The sequence below is a fragment of the Diadema setosum genome, chromosome 2, assembly GCF_964275005.1.
Source record: "Diadema setosum chromosome 2, eeDiaSeto1, whole genome shotgun sequence".
Lineage (NCBI taxonomy): Eukaryota > Metazoa > Echinodermata > Echinoidea > Diadematoida > Diadematidae > Diadema > Diadema setosum.
The window spans coordinates 3,397,982-3,413,163 of record NC_092686.1 but is presented as its reverse complement, the minus strand read 5'-3'; the positions used below and the strand labels follow the sequence as shown (position 1 = coordinate 3,413,163).

The window sequence follows — 15,182 nt, the reverse complement described above, 5'->3', positions numbered from 1 at the left end:
TCCTAACATCACCTGTCCCGGTGACATTACAAGGCAACAACGGCCAAACTCTGCGTTTGTGAACGTCACGTGGTCAGATCCAGTAGTGGTAGATAACTCGGGCTTCTATTTACAGCCTGTGTTTGAACCGGAGTCAGGCTCGCTGTTCGGTGTCGGCAACACTACGGTCAATGTATCTTCACAGGATGCGAGTGGAAATGTTGGTAGCTGCCAGTTCGTCGTCACTGTACTTGGTAAGATATACAATAGCCTTCTCGAATTCCTATTTCTCCATGAATCTCCATTTTTCTTTGGTCTTTCTGAAGATTGGACCTGATTGACTTGCTTGAAAATGCAACAATTAATCCTATCATGTAAATTCCTTGAACACATGTTGATTGAGTGTGGAAGTGTTTCTTGGAGCACATCCCTAATAACAAAGCGACATTGACGCATGTTACTTCTTCATGTTCTATCCCTGGTAAAGACCGTAGTACAGTATAATTTTCGTACCGTTTTATAGTAGACACACAATTAATGATATTAATGTTATTACCTGACGTTAAAGTTATAATACATTGTGATCATAATAAAAAAAGTAAGTTTTTCCTTCATACCAAGATGATAAGTCAACTTTGGTAACATGGGTAACATATTGTATTTAATGTTTTAATAAAGTGATTACCGATTTGTCCTTGGATTGAGTGAGAATCGTTAAACAAAATTTCAGATGAGAAAAGAATAAAATGACTCTTTTCCGTTGACTCACCAGATCTTGACGAATGTGCGAATGCTTCTTATAATTGCCATGAAAACGCGCAGTGCATCAATAGTAAAGGGAATTTCACCTGCGAGTGTAACACCGGATTCGAGGACTTCAACCCGTCGTACCCTGGAAGACTCTGCGAAGGTAAAAACAGCAGAACAAGAAAGTGTAGTATCTCTATAATGATTTCATAGATTCCCTTCGCACCTCATGCTACCGTTTGCACATTCTGATCAAATTATCTCTTGCAGCACGAATGAAATTTCAGCCGCAATGATCAAATGAATCATGCACTCCTCGTTGTCGTTCACACGGTAGCTTCTTTGGAATATTAATCTGGGAACCACGTTTTTCAAGAATCCTACTGAAAAGTGAGACTGTATAGTATAAACCACTATGAATTGAAAGAATGAGGACATATCCTCTATTGTCATTATTACATAGGATATCCTGAAGATTTGTAAAACAAACCCCAATGTCAGACACAGATTATTTTAATCTTTCTTGAGAACCAGTAGACTGATATGACAATCATCTCCTCACAGACGTGACACTTCCAAACATCACTGGATGTCCAGATTCTCAGTCGGTCTCCACACTCCCTGGATTGCCTTACGCGATTGTTTCCTGGATTGAACCAAGTGCATCAGATTCATCTGGCTACGTGTCTCTTGTGTTCAATGGACCGGGCAGAAATGGTGGTGCCTACAACATTGGGGAATACAACGTCACGTACACCGCGATGGACGGGGCGGGGAATGCTGCCACTTGCCAGTTTGTAATCAACGTGTTAGGTGAGTTGAGACCGCGGTAACGTAACAGTCACGTGAATTTTGTACTCTAAAAGTTCTCGAACTTGACGTCCTGATATTCGCATGGAGGAGCATTCTCGTTTTTAAAGATGAGAATTAACAGAAGACTGCTGTGGAGTGTCATTATAAGCTTCTGGGCGTCGATATTGAAATAAATAAGTTTTATTATATACATGTATATATATATATATATATACACAATTAAGAAGAATATTGCTATATCCATATATTTGAAAAATGCATAAATGGACGTATACACAAAGGAAAGTACAAAAACAGTGAATTTATAATAAGATTTATGATATAGCTGGATTTAGTACCACGTAGCATTTATTGATTCCTTATGTAGTTCACTGTGGTAAACTCTTCTTTTTTATTCTTGCATGGGATTAAAGTTGGGTACAGTTTTCATTTAAAAATTAGTGTATACTTTTCATACACAATAAGTGATAGTATTGAATACACTGTAGCCCAATGCACAATAAGCCCGCGTGCAATTACTGAATAATTATGTATTTCACCTCGACCTTCGATCCCCGTGAAATGAAACTGCACTTGGGCTGCTTATAAGAATAAGTTGTCGTGCATCCTTCCCATACTAGTATTTCCTTTCATCCATTCGATACGTCATGTTTAATCACAGTTAGTCTGTTGGAATTTCTCTCTGCTTTTGAATTTGTTGTTTAGATGCTGAGGCCCCGAACATTACCTGTCCCCCTGACGTCACACAGCCCACTGACCCCGGCCTCTATGCCGCTATTGTTTCGTGGTCACCACCCTACATTGTTGACAACTCGGGGAATTTTACTGTAACTGCGACACATTCGTCGGGCGATGAATTTTCGGCGGGAAATACTACCGTGACAATTACTGCTGAGGATGAAAGTGGGAACGGAGCAGCCTGTAATATTACCATCATTGTTATAGGTGAATACCTCTTTCATTGAATGTCATTCTCTAGCAGAAGATTCAACTAGAAGCCAGGGTCGATGAATCTTATCTGATATTAGATGAGCAGTTTTTAGCCGTTCATTGTGGATTTAATTGCCATATCTCTGTTTAACATATGAGAAGTAAATGCGTGGATGGATAGATTAATCATTTGCTGATTAGAAACCTGTATTTAGTAATAAAAATACCAAAGTAAATGAATAGATTCATTAGGTTAATAAATTGATAAAAATTATGTTTGTTACTATACATTTGATTGATTGATTGATTTCGATTTATTTTCATATTTCTTGATGAAAAAATACATCAAATATAACAACATTAAATGAAGTACATGATATCAAGCTGGAGACATACATAAAATATTGCAAATATATAAAACATATAGTGGTCGATCTATGACGTTTTGAATCTGTGAATGGATGCTAAAGAAATATGAAGGAACTTACTTAAAAGCGAGCTTGTTGAGCGTAGGTCCCAGTTAAAATCGAGTTAAAGATTAAGATAGGGAGCACGGGTACAACATTGACCAAAACATAGAGGGAAAAAAAGTACATTTATACAGTTATAGCAAATTCTTCTCTAATACAGATTTGGGTTCAGAATAATCACATGAGTCGAAGGAGACATCACAGGTGCCTGCGCGTTGTGGTTGAATGCTTCAAAATGATGCTTTCTTTATTATCTTTATTAAGATAGCATGATGTATCTAAGCGTATAGGGCAATTGTGAAGAATACAGATTTAAAGCATCCATTAAAAGAAAAGAAATGCGACGAAACATTCATGCCGCTAATACTACTAACACTAGCTAGGTAGCAGCATAATACTATGGTGGTATATCTTCTTTCTACATATGGGAATGTATTTGATTTCAGATCGAGAGTCCCCCAACATCACCTGTCCAGAGGATATCCGAGATGTGCAGGAACCCGGTTCCTACACGGTCAATGTCAGCTGGCCCGCTCCACTGGTTGCAGACAACTCGGGTAGTTTCACACCGCCACGGTCAGAGCCTGAGTCGGGTTCACTCTTTGCCATTGGACAAACAACGGTCGTCATAACATCAAGCGACCAGAATGGAAATATTGGGCGTTGCCAATTTACAGTCACTATAGACGGTGAGACAAAAATTGGCCAATTCTGATGAGCATGTATTGTTAACCATTAATTGCTGTATGAGGATAACTTCTCTAGTGAAATCAATGTTCCCAAGAGAATTTTTTCATTTGTTATCATAATATCCAATATTTGCCAAGTACCCGTTTTTTCACGTGAATCAAGAGGAAAGCATTTTGGTTTCGAATCCTGAAGCCCTGTTTAAGGATTCACAGCATCATCCACTACACCAGAGCTAAAGTGGATACCTACCACATATATTTCCATTAATCTTTTTGTTGCGGTACTTTCAACGTGTCTGTTGCACTACTAGTGGAATGGATACGAAAGTTTATACATCTATATGTACGAAATACATCAGAGTTGTTGGTCTTTGTTTTTGATATAGATTTCAACGAATGTTCGAATGCGTCTCACGACTGCCATGAGAATGCAAGGTGCATCAACGCCCAGGGAAATTTTACTTGCGAGTGCAATGATGGATATACAGACCTTCGTCCACCTCATCCGGGAAGACTCTGTGAGGGTGAGTTTCGCTTGCAATTAGGCCTACTCATTGTACTCTCATTGACAAAATGTGTTTGTCAGTGCTGGGGATATAGGGAAATTTCGCGTTCAATTTCTACGTGTATTATACATTGTCATGTAATGTATATGATGAACATACAATCACACACACAATCACACACATATGGGACTATCTATTCAGAAGATATTACTTCATCGTCGTCTTTCCAACTTTAAGAAAAAATTTTAGTGTTTGATTTTTCTTGAGTGCTTAAATTATGATACAGTAGTATTACTACGACGAAACTAATTCCCCACTTGTGGTCGTATCACGAGAATTGCACATCGCTGAAGCACGTATACATTTTAAAAGCCAATTCGTTCCCAACTGAGGGTTGCTTTCCATTCACATGGCCTGTAAGCCATCAGTTTTTAAAAATAGTATTTCCATGGTTTGGTGATGTTTTTCTTTATAATTATGATGACATTTTGTTGTTGCTGTTGTTGCCAGAGTATCATACGGTTGAGTTAAATCTTCTCCTCATAACAAGCCCTAGTTTTGTCATTGTTTCTTTGAGTTACAGAAATATTGTCAAAAGCCTCTAAATAGCTGAATTCATATCCCGTCTTTGAATTGGAATCGGATCAGTAGATAAAAGTTCTTTGTATCTGTCATGACAAGCGGATACATTGTGAGGTTTTAATTTGACAACAAGATGATAATAATATGTAGCAAAATTTACCAGGATTGAATGGGTTGAATAAATGCCACAAAAACTCGGAGCACTCGCGGGAATACGTCTGAGATATTGTCATATAAAATCACAAGAGGAATGTAGAAGAAAGAAAAGAGAAAATACTGAAGTTAGTCGTATCTTACTGAACATAGATGTGGATCCTCCGACCATTAGCGGATGTCCAGCCTCTCAGTCAAAACCAACACTTCCGGGATTGCCGTACGCTTTATTTTCTTGGATCGAACCAAACGCATCCGATACATCGATGGAAGTGACATTAGCATTCAATGGACCGGGTGAAAATGGGGGCCGCTATAACATCAGTGATTACAACGTGACTTACACTGCCATAGACTCGGCTGGTAACACGGCAGTTTGCTTTTTTGAGATCAGCGTCAGAGGTGAGTTTGAAAGTGATTTCCCCTTCCTCCAGTGCTTCTTCCCTTAACAAATTCTGGCCTCCTCAACAGTGTTGAATACGCCAGTGAAAGTTTGCAATCATAAGAGATATCCACTATCGATCTCCAGCAGTTTTGAAGTGAAGTAAACAAGGTTTTGGCGGTGGTATCCATATTTTCTTTATTGTCAAAATAAGGTGATTGGTACAAAGTGCAAGAAGAATCTTTACACCTACGGCAGTACCGGAGTATTGGATTGCCTGTGTTGTAGCCTATTGACATGATATTGTATTTTTTCTTTAATGTGTGATGTTTTAACAAACAGATGAAGAGTTCCCGAACATCACCTGCCCCGAAGACATCACACAGTCAACAGACGCGGGTCTTTACAGTGCAGATGTTTCTTGGCCAGACACCCAAATCATTGACAACTCTGAGTCCGTCTCCATCCAGGCAAATTACACATCTGGAGACATGTTTCCTGTCGGGAACACGACAGTTGTAATCGCTGTAGAAGACGAGAGCGGAAATGAAGTGATATGCATATTTGTTATCACTATAACAGGTGACAAGTTCAAACTCTTCACCACCCTTTAGCATCTGACATGATAGTGTAGTTGTGTTCTTTTAGCAATTGCATCCACTCCGGTGATATTGGCCAAAAGAGGAACCAATTATAAACATGATAAAGACTACGTATTCTGAAGATAATTGTTATTTTGTAGTGGTCAGTGTTCTAAGAAGAATGACTTTTGCTGAACAGTTAATATCTATTCAATTTATCATCATTTTAAGGCTCGTTTTTCCTCGTTATTCAGGTTGGACATTTAATTGCTTAGGTTAACTTTGTCCAGGCTGTCCAATATGTGATGTTCACTTGTATGTGTTAAATTGAGACTAAAATAATCTCTTCAAGATTCTTTTCTCAAACTTTGCGGGATTGGTCCGGTTGACTTTAATCAAACACTGTGACGTATGAAGTCGTTTGTATCAGCGGTAGATTTAAATCAGGTAACAAACATTCCAATAACAGGAGTTTACGTTCTTGGCGCCAATACAATATCACCGCATTCATAACATTGCCTACGAAGACTGGGAAAGGAAGAGAGTGCAGTAGGATGAGGGATGTCTGTTTCCCTCCTGGAATCCCTAGTTCGGATAGTTTAAAATTCTTGTGGCTAACGTCTTCCCATCGTAACATTTAGTATTTACTCGAAACTAGCAAGTCGTCTGTTACTCGTCGCAGACTGGTGGCATTCCTGCCGAGTGCTCTTCTTAACATGGAAAGAACCAGTAGTAATGAATCCATAGTCGCGCTGCCCGCATAAGTTTGATGAGGAAAATGATTTGTTTCGCTGGTTATGTGTCTTGATAGAAAACAAGAGGTGTTACTTGTTACTTGTTGCTGTAATCCCAATCGCAGCTCCGAGGAAGCTACGTCGGGATGCAAATCGTGTCGTCTGCGGTATTATCAATAATGATCAAAGCAATTTGCCACGTCTAAATGACTGTTTTTAATGTTCTTTTAGATCGCGAATCTCCCAACATCACGTGTCCAGAGGACATCGTAAAATTACAGGACCCAAATTCCGCCACTGTCAACGTCTCCTGGTCAACCCCTTCAGTGGCAGATAACTCGGGAAATTTCACGCCTCCTGTTTCCAGTCCTGAATCAGGATCAGTCTTTGGCCTTGGGGAAACTACAGTGAATGTCACATCGTACGATGGAAATGGAAATGTCGGGATTTGCCAATTTACAGTCATTGTAACAGGTAAGAGTTCACATTCTCTTCAGCGTTGAAAAAAAAATCTGGTGTTAAATCGAGAAAATGGTCTGAATGGACGCCTTCATGCTCATGGAACTGGCCTCCGTTTGGCAATCATTCAAGGTGAATTGAAGTGACTTATAGGGAAAATATTTTCGCCTTTTAATTGTGCTGATATCATTTCAATTCAGCCGGTAATTAAAGCCCTGAAAGCCCGCAAGAAACTGAGAACAGGGCAAACAGAATCATTCTCAAAATTACTCCTCATTAGTGCGCTCCCCCTCTTAACAACATTGATTCATTAGATCAAAACGTCTAAATTATGTGGCTTTCAAATCTGATAAAGTGTTACATACACTTGTGGGTGGCATTTTCAAGGAAGCCTTTGTTTTGAACGGACCTCAAACAAGCAACAGCACACGAACATGCGTCGTATGCCTCGACTGGATATTTCTTTTAAAATATCTTTGGAAAAGCATCAAAAAATGGTTCTGCACGCTTCACGATACAGTATATTCCTTAATCTTGTAGAAAAGTTCCATAGTTTGTGCGCAGTTTTTTCTCTCTCGTTCTTCATTTCTCTCTGGACCTTTGGAGACTGGCTGTCTTACTCATAAAAAGACACAATTGAAATAGAACTATCCACTGATTACTATTTTTTTTTTACTTATTTCGTCAAAAAGCAAAACGTTTGTCAAGTTCCTATGTACCTCTGTGCCTTTTATTCTCAAAACTTTCTACCATACCATGATCTAACTATCTTTTTTTTCGCCTCGTAAGAAATAACGAGAGTTTCAAATTACATTTAACTTCTGCCAAGAAAATCTTAATACCTAATACACTTCAGGAAAAATGTCGCTCTTTGCGTAACCGTAAGAATCTTTTCTGGCTCCTATATTCAAGATATTCAACAAAAAAGTACTTATCCGTCTCAAACACACAGATGTGACGGCCCCTACTTTCAGAGACTGTCCAGCTGATCAATCCGTATCTACACTGGAGGGGTTGCCATACGCAAACGTGTCCTGGAAAGAACCCGTCGTGATTGATATATCGGGAACAATGTCTTTGATATTCAACGGCCCTGGTACAAATGGCGGTCCGTACAATATTGGTGAATACAATGTGACGTACACGGCTTCAGACGAGGCCGGAAACACTGCAAATTGCTCATTCATCATCACTGTCATTGGTGAGTTTTAATAGTCGGGATTCTGGATATTTCTGTCGTTCATAACACACACCATGAATGCGCGAGACTATACTGGTGAAGTGGCGTCACCATCCGTAGCACACTATTTCGTACCCACGAAAGTGAGTTTGCTGCTTGTATTAAAAGCTTATTGTCAACTTACGCAAACATGGTGATATTTCGTTGCAATAGAACTTAACAATAATTGTGTAATCCTATTGCAAAGAGGAGAACAGTACATTCAGTTTCATGATTTTGTTGAATGCGTATTCATGACAATGCCGACGTAATTGATAAATTAATCGACATCGTAAAATAGTGCTCAAGGAAAAATAAAAGTGTTATTCAAATTCAAGGAACCATTTCCACTTTATTTTAAATTGGGAGTTGCCAGATTCGCCCCCATCGAAGAGCTGGGGGGGGGGGGGGGGGCTCCTTGACTCCATCGAGAAACACTATTCCTGACGAGGTGCCTGTTTATGTATGATTTTCTCCCGAAAAGAAAATAATGATGAGACATTATCTTCAACTGCCAGCAAGTGTTCGCAGGCCCCATGTTCCATACAAAAGCAAGTCTTGTTAACACGTCTCTAAGTATAATGTATGTACAACCTTATACATCTATAATTTCCATGTATGTCTTGTCATACATGGCTGTATCTTTTATATAAATACTTCTAAAAAATGTTTGAAATCTTAAAGTTACAAGGCCTATTACCATTACTGTGTTTGTAGTTGTTTTATGTATAACTGTTTGTTCGTCTGTCTCTTAGTGGGCTGCCAAACTTTTTTGTGACGAACTTTTTGTGCGGTTTTTTTGCTGTTTTCAATTAAATTTTTACATCGGACTTCTAATAAAAGAGGGGCCCACACTCTACAAGCTCTGTCGTTTTAGTGGGTCCCTCCGTTTTTTTTCACACAGTGCATATATTGAAAACTATTTCACTTTCGTTATCTTAGCAACCATTGCAATGTATCGCTACTGTTATTTTTTTTTTGCTATTATTGTTGTTTTCTCTGTACAATTGTATGCATTGATTTTGTCACTTAAGAAAGTGAGATTTATGTTTGTGTTATATATTGCGGAAAAAACGAATAAATATGAACTTGAACTTGAACTTGAATTTATATCTTGCGATTTTAAAAGTTCTGCTTGATAGTTCATAACAATCAAGACAACCTTAACACAGAAGGGAGTTTCACTTTCAGTCTATACCTGCAGGCCCCATGTACACAAACAAACATCTTTGAACAGGCACTTTCCTAAAAAAAAAGACAAGAAAATGCAATGATTTAGATGTGCTCAATGCCCTGAATGATGATTCCGTCTCAGATTACGAATTGCCCAACGTGACTTGTCCGGATGACATCGAGCTGGAGCTAAATCCCGAAACTGCAGCAGCGAACGTGAGCTGGTCTCAACCGACGGTAACTGATAATTCGGGTTTCTTTTCGTTGGCGCCATCTCAGCCGCCACTGGGATCTCTGTTTCAAGTTGGTACAACGACGGTGAACGTGACAGCAAGCGATCCCAGTGGAAACATCGGATATTGCCTTTTTCTCGTAAACTTAATAGGTAAGCTTGGAGGAGGAAATGGGTCTGTGAATTGAAATACATTTCAGTTCGGAAATCCATTTGTATGATGAAGAGAACACAGTTTTATGAGAGTCTCAGTGTAGTATTGGATTGACAGCGGTGTAATTTTCAGAGTCACGGGTTGATTACTTTCCTAGTCCTTGAAAAATTAAAGAAATGAGATACGAAAAAGTCATTTAAAAGACCGTTCATTTTTTCTTATCAAGGCATGAATAAAAAGAAACAATTAAAAAAAGAGTCATTTTGCTGCTTTAAAACTATATAGAAGAAAAATTACGATTGTGTGCTCAAAATAAAAGAAGCATAACAATTTAATCCTTCTAACAACAAGATACTAAAATCATAAAATCACTTAACATCTCATAGTATAAATGCTTGTCTTTGCCATTATATTACATTCCAAAGATTATGACGAGTGCTCAAATGATGTTGAAAACTGCCACGATAATGCTACGTGTGTGAACACCAAGGGTACTTTCACCTGTCAGTGCCGTGAGGGATATCTCGATCTGGATCCACGAAACCCGGGAAGATCCTGCCAAGGTAAAATTATATTTCATCTTTTCGAGGAACCAAAACTTTGGCATCTAGTAAATTTGGCACTTTAGCAATGTTTGCTTCAGTGAAAACCAATATCGAGGAAGTCCCTCGTATTCATTATTTTTCACTTAATGATCCTGATGAATAACCAGTCGTGTTCGATTTGTGGTCCATATTAAGGCCGAAATATCAAATTTGAATTTTGAAATTGTCCAATTGTGACCCTGCACCTCAAAACAAGCTAGGTTGACCCATTTCACTTATTTTCAGTCCTCACGCAAAATCAGTGTGTGTTACTTTATGTTCGTTTTGAGGTGCACGGTCACAATTATCGATATATCAGGAAAAATACACAATTTTTCTGGATATCCGTTAATTTCACAATGTTTTTATGACCCAAACTTATAGGGAAGCCCCTCTCCTTTTTGTTCCTCCTGTTCCTTGTGCAATTACCGGTACTTGTATTGTATTTAGTATGCTTTCATGTATTGTGACTATTTTGCAATTTGCTTGTAAAATCTTACCTTTGCCATTAATCATTAACACATTTTAGAAGTAAGCCAATATTGACAACCACGCGTGAATCCTTCTTTATTTATTTTCTATTCCTTTTCCTCTTTACATTTGCTCCGATTACCAGATATTGACGAATGTGCTTCGGTCTCTGATTGCCATTCCAACGCTACCTGCATTAACACAGACGGCAATTTTACTTGTGAGTGCAATGGAGGTTTTGATGACCAGAATATCGCCTACCCAGGCAGAAGTTGTGAAGGTGAGTATTTCACAGTATCCACTTTCTCCAAAACTCATTTTCGGTTGTTTTCACAGTTTTTTTGATAATAAAAATAATATATCTTTCCTTGAATCCTCTGGTCTATTTGATAAATGCTTTTATATTCCTCTCTATCTATCAAAGAGTTATTTTTCTCATGAGATATGCACTGCAGGGCCGATTCAACAATCAGCCAGTTTGTGTGAACTAAATGTTGGATCCTATATAGATGGAAACGAGCTGATAGCAGTGTATCCTGTCAGTATTGTTGGTATCATTCTGTAGGGCTTCAGTCTTTTATATCCTCCAAGTGAACAAAAAGAATCAACAGTAACAAGTTGGGATTACGTTATCGTTTCACCTCATACAGACGTAACGCCTCCGGAGATAAATGACTGTCCGGACTCTCAGTCATTGCCAACACTTCCCGGACGAGCCTACACATATGTCACGTGGGTAGAACCAATGGCGTCAGATACGTCATCCGTTGTTTCTCTTGCTTTCAACGGGCCTGGTACGAACGGTGGTAACTTCAGCCTTGGTGTATATACAGTGACATACACAGCAACGGATGGCGCCGGCAACTTGGCGAATTGTTCGTTTTCAATAAATGTTACAGGTTTGTGGACATCGGGATAATTTTTATTAGTAATTTGAGGTTTGATTGGTTTCGTTCGTTTCGTTTCGTCGCCCTAAACATGAGTCTCATTTCCCTGTTTTATCTTGTTTTATTGTCAAATTCAGATGGTTCACATTAGTCAACGCAGCTAAATTTCGATCATGCGATCGGGCTTGAAAAACACTAAATGCCAATTCCCCAGACGTATACACATAGTGTAATGCACTGATGGATCAAGCCTGAAGAAATAATTGCCAAAGTGATCAAGCATCTACAGACAAATCAACGGGAACAAAAACCACAATCAAGAAACTAAATGGGCTAAGGGCTTTTCTTTTTCTCCTCCACTGTGATTACAAACACTCCTTATCTAGCCTCACAGTAGTAATGACAGAGTAACCGAGACATATCTCACCAAGTTTAAGCACTGTCTTTTTCAGTTGGTCCTGTCATTGTATAATCAGATTCTTGTAGTCACACCCAGATGAAGATTGGCAAAGAACGGGAAAAACTCCTATTCATGTTTAATACACACGATCAAGGGACCCCCTATTTTATTTGGACTTCGGACCCTGAATCAATGATCCTCTGTCCTCCATTAATGTTGATGGAATACAGTAGTATGCAAATGAAAATATTTTAATTGTCCCTCACAGATAGTGAATCTCCGAACATCACGTGTCCAGGCGACATTGAAGTCGCACAAGCTCAAGGCTCAAAGACAGCCAATGTCAGCTGGGTAACTCCGGTGGTGGTAGATAACTCCGGATTCTTCACAGAGCCGATATCTAGTCCAGAATCAGGAGCGCTGTTTGATCTAGGAAACACGACAGTTACAGTAACATCCAGAGATGAAAGTGGCAATGTTGGAAGTTGTCAATTCACCGTGACCGTTATTGGTAAGAACAAGGCGCAGTCTATTTTCTGATGCTCATCTATTCTGTCGATGGAATAAGGTTGTACCACCTCGAGGTAGAATAAACTGCATGCTCGTATCGTTGTGTTTTTATGTAGCCGCGATCACACTGGCAAAACACATCGAAGTTTAAGTTTGCAAAGTTTAAAGGGATGGTATAGTATTGGTTGAAGTGAGAATTCAGCTTCTAACTTTTTGCAAGATACTTAGAAAACACCCTATGAAATGTTAAAAAGCATACAATTTTTTTTTTCAAATGATAGATTTCATTCAAGATTTCTCGAAGCAACATAAATTATACAAAGGATGGATGAAATACATTATTATTACTTCAGCACAATATAAATCCATTTCTTGGCACAGACAATTCAAACAAATATCCGTATTTTTTTCGTTTTCTTTCAAATATTCAAGTTACTCCTTACTAGCAAAAATACGATGAATGGATATACTATAATTACAATGTTTTCTATTATCAATGCACAATACCTATACTCATTATGAATGCTATATTATTATCCGATGAATATCATGCCGAAGACTATTTATAATATATTTATTTCTATCATGCGTGCAAGGGTACACAATAATGCAGACAAATGGCTGCACCCAACCCAAAGTGGTTTGTCAGGGACTTACGAAAGCAGCTGATTATGACCAGCCCGACAAAAAGAATTGTATGCTTTTGTCAGGCTTGTCATAATCAGCTGCTTTCAAAAGCAAAAACATACAATTCTAAAAGAAATTCAAAGTTTATTTGATGAAAATCGGTTTTGAAATGGCCGATATATGAAAAAAAGAAATGTTTAAAGAGCAATCCTATGAAAAGATGAGTCGAAAAATTCATTTACATTATTTCATTATTGTATTTCTCACTGGGGTAATGTCTAAGTGGGTATATGAAACGTACTGTCACAATGTAACCTATTCTTTATCGTTTGTCGTTTCAGATGTGGTACCCCCCGTAATCACTGACTGCCCAAATTCTCAGTCATTGTCGACTATGCCCGGGTTACCTCATTCCAGAGTCTCGTGGACTGAGCCTCTCGCTGCAGATAATTCGGATCAAGTATCGCTCGTGTTCAACGGACCTGGAACGAATAATGGTACCTACAGTATCGGCGAACATAATGTCAGCTACACAGCAATAGACGATGCTGGCAACATGGCAACGTGCCAGTTTGTAGTCACCATTGTGGGTGAGTTTGAGATAGAGACTACCAGTAAATGGATATTCTATTAAAGAGAGAGAGAGAGAGAGAGAGAGAGAGAGAGAGACAAGGGGGGTATAACAATATGCTCGCTCCCTCTGTTCATTCATTTCCTAACGTATAGGAAATAGATGAATTTCTCTTTAACGGGTATATTATTAGTCCGATGTAAAGTGTCCTGTTACCAAATGACAGATCTACTGAAGATGAAGATCATCCACCTTGACTGCAATCACTATACATAGTCTTGTATATGAGAACTTGCTTTTCATTAGAACGTTTGTCAGTTACAGCAGTACTGTACGACAATAGCAGTACTGCACGAGAGAGAAGCTGTTTGTTTGTTTGTTTTTTGGTGAATTTTTTTGTAGAAAATATGTTCCTTATCACAACATGCAGATTATTCTCTTTGTGAATGCTTGTGAGCAAGGAAATTTTGATTTCATTCCAGATCAAGAACGTCCAAGTATCGTGTGTCCCGAGGACATCACTCAACCACAAGATGAGGGCAGCTCAGTGGCCGTGGTGTCATGGCAACCAGCCGTGGTAACGGACAACTCGGGCTCCTCCTCCCCGCCATCATCTCTTCCTCCATCCGGGTCATCTTTCGACCTCGGGGTCACGACTGTCAATGTGACCTCACAGGATCCAAGCGACAACCAAGCGTTTTGTCTCTTCAACGTCTCTATCATAGGTTGGTCAACGTCCGTAGATGGAAGAATAAAGACTAAACGTGCATGCGATATATTCACCTTTACAAAACTTGATGTCTCTGGCATATATCAATTAGGCATTACTTACTAGCGCTATCTGTAAGATGCCGTAAAAAGGTATAATACTAACGATTTCAATTTCTTAACTATTTGAATGCTAATCATATATTGCAGTCACAACTTAAAAACTAAAAAGTATATTTCTTATTATGTCGTCATTATGCGTCATTACATGACAGTAACTTACTTTTTACGTAGACAAAGATGCTTGAGGGTAACGCACAACACGTTTTATGTTTTGCAGCGAGAGTATACTGTCCAGGCAACATCACAACTCTCGCTGACCGATTCAGTGATGTTGCTACGGTTACGTGGCCGTTTCTCGGAGATGGACTGGAGACATCACCCAGGAACGGATCAGCTTTTGCTCAGGGCGTTACACCTGTCACAGTCGTTGGGCGAGAAGACGAGTGTATCTTCTTTGTATCGGTGACAGGTAAGAACATCTTCTTTCATATTGATAATAATCCGTTTCTGGTCGTTATCTGAGTGTTTCTTTCGTTATCTATTTTTTTTCGTACAATA

General features: G+C 38.9%; 1 protein-coding gene across 1 annotated transcript; it reads left to right on the top strand.

Moving 5' to 3' along the window:
- The first annotated feature begins 1,487 nt into the window (after positions 1-1,487).
- On the top strand, positions 1,488-14,869 carry LOC140246382 (hyalin-like). The gene is made up of 16 exons (XM_072325850.1): positions 1,488-1,539; positions 2,245-2,460; positions 3,386-3,628; positions 4,015-4,152; positions 5,023-5,271; positions 5,594-5,833; positions 6,798-7,040; positions 7,978-8,226; positions 9,560-9,802; positions 10,229-10,366; positions 11,004-11,138; positions 11,509-11,652; positions 12,414-12,656; positions 13,624-13,872; positions 14,336-14,578; positions 14,856-14,869. The coding sequence occupies exons 1-16, from the start codon at positions 1,488-1,490 to the stop codon at positions 14,867-14,869; spliced, it is 3,039 nt and encodes a 1,012-aa protein (XP_072181951.1).
- Positions 14,870-15,182: the final 313 nt, after the last annotated feature.

What these genes read in the sequence shown, in the direction of transcription:
- LOC140246382 (XM_072325850.1), top strand. Translation starts at nt 1,488, where the DNA reads ATGGACGGGGCGGGGAATGCTGCCACTTGCCAGTTTGTAATCAACGTG. An exon ending in GTTTGTAATCAACGTGTTAG is followed by an intron (nt 1,540 to 2,244) that starts GTGAGTTGAGAC and finishes TTTGTTGTTTAG; the next exon opens with ATGCTGAGGCCCCGAACATT. An exon ending in ATTCATCATCACTGTCATTG is followed by an intron (nt 8,227 to 9,559) that starts GTGAGTTTTAAT and finishes ATTCCGTCTCAG; the next exon opens with ATTACGAATTGCCCAACGTG.